The sequence below is a fragment of the Egretta garzetta genome, unplaced genomic scaffold, assembly GCF_000687185.1.
Source record: "Egretta garzetta isolate BGI_Z169 unplaced genomic scaffold, ASM68718v1 scaffold217, whole genome shotgun sequence".
Classification (NCBI taxonomy): domain Eukaryota; kingdom Metazoa; phylum Chordata; class Aves; order Pelecaniformes; family Ardeidae; genus Egretta; species Egretta garzetta.
In genome coordinates this window covers 935,114-942,679 of record NW_009260395.1, presented here as the reverse complement: position 1 = coordinate 942,679, position 7,566 = coordinate 935,114, and the positions used below count along the sequence as shown (strand labels likewise).

At 41.9% G+C, this 7,566-nt stretch overlaps 1 protein-coding gene across 1 annotated transcript in view; it reads left to right on the top strand.

Moving 5' to 3' along the window:
- The window catches only part of GUCY1A2 (guanylate cyclase 1 soluble subunit alpha 2), a 167,547-nt gene that overhangs the window by 36,303 nt on the left and 123,678 nt on the right, over positions 1-7,566 (top strand). Inside the window, 1 exon segment of the mRNA XM_009643053.2 lies at positions 2,417-3,135. Within this exon segment, the coding sequence (XP_009641348.1) occupies positions 2,417-3,135 (719 nt within the window).

The window sequence follows — 7,566 nt, the reverse complement described above, 5'->3', positions numbered from 1 at the left end:
GAGGTATTTAAAAGATGGGTAGATGAGGTGCTTGGGGACATGGTTTAGTGGTGGGATGGCAGGGTTAGGGTAACGATTGGACTTGATGATCTTCAAGGTCTTTTCCAACCTAAATGATTCTATGATTCTATGATTCTATGTTACGTGGTTCTGTAACAGTATTTGGTCATTTGTACAACTAGCCCAGGGGTTTCTGATGCTGTCCTGTTTGCACACTTCCAGGCCCCCTGCAGTCTTATAGCCGTGGGTGCCCCTGCTAGACTGCTCGCTTTTATGCACAGACTTCTAAAGCTATTTGCAGTTCACTTTACTGAGCAATGAGACTTGAAAGTATGCATGTGTGTTTGCATATACATAAACTCTGATAATTTCTTAGCTCCTTGCTATTAATATCCAATTATGACAATGTTATTGGTATGGGTTAGAATTTAATTCTTTTGGGGTTATAGCGAGTATTTTTATGGATGATACTGCAATACTGTGTTATGCAGCCATAGCGGTAATGAGTCAGGAATTGGCACGCTGTCCTCTGAGTCAGGATATTAGGGGGCATTGTGTACCAGAGGTACTTTCTTTTGGCTTAGCCGCAGATCTGACCATCTGTGGTCATAAAAGATCCTGGGAATATTTTTGTAATAACCCAGTTTAGTGACCAAATTTGATTATGAGTAATGGCATTTGAATGAACTTTCCCAAATTATTACTATTACTTCTTTCATAAAATATGCTTGGTCATGTTGTCATGTTGTCCTGTTTATCTATGTAATTTTATGCATTTTAATCTATTAACCGTATTGAAGCTCCAGGCAAAACTATTGTTGCAGATAGTTTGCAAAGCTGTGGAACGCTCAGATCCCGTGTGAATATTGATTGTTAGAGCTGTACCCATGTGCATAGGCAGTTCAGACACTGCCTTGAGGTGATCAAAGGTTATTGTCTGCAAACAGCAGCCGAACGACTTCCTCTGTCCGCTGTTATACCTCCTGGGCATGGAAGTCACTAATCACACTGTTCTTCCAAATTTAAAGGCCTACGAGAAATCTAAACAAACAGTGAGAAGTTTGGTGGTCCACTGGGATCTTATCAATGTTATAAAGCATGCTGAATACGTATTAAAATAAAGAGCCTGTAGTGCCCTTAGGAAATAAGTGACTGCCTTTCATTTCTGTTAGAATTCAAGATAAATTTTAAGGTGTTTGACTCTTTCACTGAAATTTGATATATTTCAATACACTGGAGGAAGTAAGTTGTTAATTCCTATATTAATTTCCTTTGAAAACTCTTGCTGGGTATTTGTAATTCACATACAGCTGATTCATACTTCTTTTTCTTCTATTACAGCTTGGAACAACAGAAACGGGTCTAATAAATTTTGTAACTCTACCATGTGATATAGGGATTATATACAGATGAGATTTAACAGAACATATCTTCCCTAAAATAAGACAGAGGAAAATATTTAATAACCATCTCAGAATTATTTTTTCTAGGTTATCCTTAAGATGGTAAATAGCAATCTGGAGTAGGATTTGATAGACATTTGTATCCAGGGCCTTCCATCACTGATATTTTTTCGTCCCTTCAGCAACACCAGCCTTATCACCTCTGTAAATCAAAACCTTTTGAATTTCTGTGATGGAGACTTGAAGTGACGTTGTGAGATATCACCGAGCTGTCCCATCTACTAGGAGTTTAGATCGCTCTAAGAGGCAGGGGTTTTGTTTGGTTTGTTTTTTTTTTAAGGTGGGTGAGTGTAGAAGCCTAAAATAGAAAGGCTTTGCTCTCTTTTGCAGGCAACAAAAAAGAAATAATTATTCCTTTGTATCTTCTGGCAGTGCTCAATAGCTATAATGAGAAAAGTATTTTGTCTGAAAAAAATCCCCAAACCCACAGCCCCCTCCCCCAGCTACTAAAGTGTCACCTGACTTCAGGGCTTTACATTGCTTATTGAAAGCCAAAGGCCTGACTTTGAGCCCCACAGCTTATTCTTCAAGCTGGTAAGAGCTGGATCCCTGGCTGTAGGAGCAGAGACCTCGGTCGCGCTGAGGTCAGCAGCGCAAGGGACGCACCCATGGCCGGGTGCATTCACACAGCGGACTGCACATGTCGTGCCAAAGTCAGGGAAATTGTAACGTGTTCTGACTTCCAGCAGGGAAGAGGAGACAGGCAAGTGTAAATCCCGCAAGTAGCTGGCCGGGACAGCAAGCTGAAAGCACAAGGACTTAAAATGACAAGCAAAAATGGCTTCTAGGGCTATTCCCAACCACCAGAAAAACCAGAAGTCCCGTGGGTGGGTATCCATTGGAAAAGGCACTCTCACTGACTGGGAAAAATACCGGGCAAATAGAGAACAAAGGGAAGATGCGACACGGTAGCAATACTGTGTTGGTGATATCAGTGTCTCATTGTCCTTTAGGTTTGAAGTTTGAGGAAATGCAAGAAAAGTTCGGGGAGGAATTCTTCAATGTCTGCTTTGATGAGAATGAAAGAGTTCTTCGAGCTGTAGGCGGGACCCTTCAAGACTTCTTCAATGGCTTTGATGCTTTGCTGGAGCACATTAGAACTTCATTTGGAAGACAGGCCACCCTGGAATCCCCTTCTTTCCTATGCAAAGAGCTCCCTGGAGGCAATCTCATGCTTCATTACTTTCACCCACATCAGATTGTGGGATTAGCAATGATGGGAATGATAAAGGCAGCAGCAAAGAAGATTTACCGCTTGGAAGTGGAAGTAGAACAGGTCACTAATGATAAGCTGTGTTCAGAGGGGACAAACCCAGGTAACTGCAGCTGTCTGACTTTCCTTATCAAGGAACATGAAAATGCAAATATCACAAAAGCACTTCCACCGGGAACTTCCCAGTCCCCCTTAGACCTGAGGATTAGCATCAGCACCTTCTGCAGAGCTTTCCCCTTTCACCTGATGTTTGATCCAAACATGGTGGTTCTGCAGCTTGGAGAAGGTCTTAGGAAGCAGCTCAGATGTGACGCTCATAAAACTCTGAAATTCGAAGACTGCTTCGACATAGTTTCTCCTAAAATCAGTGCCACATTTGAACGAGTTCTCCTGAGATTATCTACTCCCTTTATCATTCGGACCAAACTTGAGGATTCTGGCTCTGAAAATAGAGATAAGGTAAGAACATTAATTTGGGAGGGGATGTGCGTATATCTGTGCGATGGGAGGGGATTATTTATTCAGAGAGAAGCAGCTCAAGTCCTGTGTACTCGGGAAAGCTCACTTATGCCTTGCAAACAGGGGCTAAGTGGTATTCCCCAGCCAAGTGAATATTTTCCTAAATTATTTATAAGCTTTGCCTGTGATGTTGTAGCAAATCGTGACATTGCCATTCAGAAAATTCTGTGCTGTGGAGTTGAATAGTGCAGTTTAAATCAAAAGGGTGAGGAATTTTACAAAATGTCCATATCTAATCCTTAATTTCACTCCAGCTATATTATGATAACAATAATAGTTATTAAGCTATTTACTAGGGAATAGCTTTCAGTATGTTTTCTGAAAGACTCTCACTGCAGGGTTCACAGTGCCTCTTTATTATATCTGCTTCCTTATTTCAAAATGCTGCTTTCCTCTGTGTTTCTTCCTATCTCTCACCCTGCTCTCAAGGGAACCAGAGCTGTAAGTGGTACCAAGTGTCACTTATGCCAGTTTTAATGCTTTCCAGTTATTTAAATATGCATTTGTCCTTCTACATGGCCTCTTCCCTCAGTGTTTTGGAAGACAGCTACCTTAACTGGTGAGCCTTATGTTGAGCTCAGTGCATCCCAGGTGAGTTAGGTGAGAATATGTCTTCTATAGCGGGCCTCTCCAAAGGTTGGATGGAGTTTGTCTCACTGAATATCCTTGAATTATGGGAAAGCTTTTCACTGTGAAGTTGGATTCCAGCTTTATTCGCCAAAGTACTTATAGTTAATGCTTACATTGAAAGCCTATGCATGGGTGCCTTGGAAATACTGCTGCCCTAAGTAAACGACTTACTGAATTTCCGGGTTTTTAAGCGATAGCACCCGAGAACAGTCAATCTCAATCACACTGGATACTTAGACACCTCAGTTCTGCCTATGGGTGCCACATTTACAGTTTAGGTGGTCTGGATGTAGCTTGAGAAACTCCATCTCTGTTTTGCTACCTACACTGGGCCAGAGTTTCAGAAAGACTTCTGTGGTAGCTGCATATCGAGTTCTGGGTTCTTTTCATAATAAAGCCACTTCTGACAGCAGCAATGTTCCAGCTCCTCTTTGGCTCTGCTCTTTGGCACCAATAAACCTGTTTCTGCTACATTTTCCCCTGGAAACAGCATGTTCCCCCAAGAGAAGCAAACTAGTGCTTCTCATTTGTTATGAATTGATGTAATTCAACCTATTTAAAATCAAAAGGTGGTTTATTTTTCAGAATCTGTTCTCAAAGTCACCCTAGCCCTTAATGATGAAATGTTGTGTGAAAAGTTTGGGCGTGTTGGCTCCGAGCTACCTTTTGGCACAACCCTTTCTCCTTTGAAAGAGGCTTGCTCCCTGCTCATTCCTGCCTTGGAGCCTGCCTGTCCCTCCCAGGCACCTTCCCCTGCCCAGGATGGAGCCTCAGCCCTTCGACCATCTGCTGCTCTTCATCAGTCTGCTGTAGATCACTCTGAAGAGGAAGAAGGTTTTGGCAGGGGGTGCTGGTGGGCTTTTAAAACTTTTTTTCCTATCTAGTTACAGGTTAAACAAACAAAACATTCTCTTACCTGGGCAGGTTTCATACACTCTGTGGCTTGCTCATGGGTGGGGTGGAAGGGAGTGGAGCTTGCTGGAGGCAGGGTTTAGCAGCCAGTTTGGGAAGCAACTCTGATTTCAAAAGCTTGTTCTGTACCGTCAAGCTGCGCAGCTCCGAGTGCATCCTTGCATCATTGCTGTGGTTTGTACCGAGTGTCGTGACAAGTGGGTGACACATCGAATCAGCAGTGGGCCTAGCTACCGCTCGGGAGAGTGACCCTCTCTGTCTTAAAGTCGTCTGTAGAGTCAGACCCTGAGCAGCAAGCGTCAGCACTAGCACCAGAGTAGCAATTCAGATTTTCTCGAGAAGCAGGTAAAAGGGAATGGCTGTAAAGGAAACCCTTTGTCTTCCAGCGGTTAGGAGAAAAATTGTGTCTTACACTATGGTGTAAATGGGAGAGAGAAAAAAGGGTGATGGTGAGGTGCAGGGGGCCTGAGGTAAGTGTTGTGCTGCAGGCATGGGAATTAATTTGAGAACGTCAGTTTAGCTGAAGAGGTATTTTCTTCAGACTCACCCATTTTACAAGCACTTCCCAAAAGTTTCTGTTTGTGAGTGGTTAAACAGAGCTTTGTGAGTAGTTAAATGAAGCTCAGCATGTGATGCATTTTGCTAGATACTCCTATTTTTTTTTCCAGAATGAAAGGTTGAACAGATTCAGAGGTTATGGTTGTCTTGCTTACATAGATTTTGAGAGGAGCAGCACGGCAATACTGCTGTGCCGTGCTCAAGTCCTTAATATCTCGTGTACAAAAAAAAAAAATAGACTGAGCCTTGAGAACTGCATGCTGTATTATTTTCCCAGAGCTGATGTCACTCATGAGGCTCATTTTGGAATTCTTTTCAATTTTCCAACACTTGTTTGGAAGTTGAGTACTGGGCAGGTAGATCAGTGGCTGTATGCATGACCCCGCTTAAAAGTGGGCAGTAACTGACTTAGGTATTTCCCTAATTCTCTGTCACACACCTCCATTCAGTTTGTACTGGAATTGCACCCCACTTACAGCTATTTTTCTTTCTTAGAAAATTCTGACTCTGCAATAACCTTAACGCTTTTCAGACTTGGTTACTTTAAATGGCAGCTGAAGGGACGCGATCCAGAGAACTCTGCTGCAGTTTTGAAGCTGTTCAGATGTCTCAGTGGTTCCTCAAGAAATAAAAAAAAATGTTTTAAAAGACATTGCGATGAACAGAGGACCTTTCAGCCTCTCTTCAAAGCACTTTTATCTTCATTTCAGTACAAAAATTCAATCTTTTTTTCAGGGTTGCAGTGAGAAAGACAGAATAACAAAATAGTTCTTCATTTAATCCTGATGCCATCTCTGTGTTCAGATGAAAGTAAGTCACAAATCATGACCTTTCCCTAACTAAGCACCCAGCAGCAAATTAAAAAAAACACCCGTCCTGACTTTCAGGGTGCTTAGTGCTTGTCCCATTTATGCAAAGGCTCATCTGTGTGCTTCGATTGACTGGGATTTGAATCACTGGAATAAATTACTTGGCTTTATAACACTATCCTAAATTTCTGATGTAAGGGCCTGTGAGGTCTGGCTGTTAGGTAGCACTCCCTGTGGAGGTGTGTGTACACCTTTGCAGAAGCACAGCCTCATGCCTCAATGCATCAATATCTCAGCAAAGTTTGGTTAATTTGATATGTCACCAGCTGTTCCTTGGAGCTCCAGGCATTTACAGGATCCCATTGCTGTAGGGACCAAACAGAACAAGAACTTCCCACCTGAAGAACATGGACTCTATAGTTTTAATACACATTTCCATCCATTCATACTCTTGGGTCATAATTCTAATGTTTTGATGTTTGCTTGGCTGATATTTCAGTCTCCATTATACAATGGACACAAGTGGACAATGCAAGCATTTATTCCACAAAATAGTAAGTAATTGTATAAATGTATTAGGTCAGCAGTCTCACTGACTTTACCTGGACTTACCATAAGTTTGCAACTAAACACACTTTTAAGTCTGTGGAGAATAAGAACGAAAGTGCACAAACTATTCCAGAATAAGACAGGGTGTGATGGTTTACTTCCATCCTTTCTTCCCTTCCTCCTTCTGTCCTTCCATTTTATTTTCTGCAGCAATCAAGTTATCCACACTGATGCTTTGGTTTTTCTCTTGATTATTCTGCACATTCAAAATTGCCTATATGAACAATTATGACTGATCAGGTTTCCTAGTATGCATACAGCTCTTTAGATAGATAGATAAAAGCTGAATGGGATTGGCCTCTGAGGTTTCCAGTTTTCCCGTGCAGCTAAATTCTTGTTATTGTTTGTTGCTTACAGTGTGGTACTACCCCAATGCTGAAGGGAGTATTAGGGCCCTGTTGCTCTGCTTCTTGTACAAACATTCTGTTGTTTTTCACATTTCACACTAATTTGTATTCAGGGTTTTTTTGTGTTTAACCAGAGAGCTTCACTTGCATGCAGTCAGGTTTTCCAAATTTTGGGTATTATCCCTAAATAACATGATCACAAATATTGCTGTTTCACCTCTCTAAGGAAACTCGTTCTACACCTCTCTCTGGGAGCAATTATTTATTGCAACAATCAAAAATACATTTATTGTGGCAATTAACTGTTTGGGATTGATTGCTTACAGCTTCACAAGTAGTTAATACAACTGTACTCCGTGGGAGGTTAATGAAAGTTAGTGGAGTCACATACAGAATAAAAATTTAAATTAGAGGACTGGGTCTGAACTTGTCTGCTGGAGTGTCTGAAGGCCCTGTCAAGCCCATCGGCGGAGGTTTCCTTTCTGTGAAGGCGCTGGCCTGCGGGG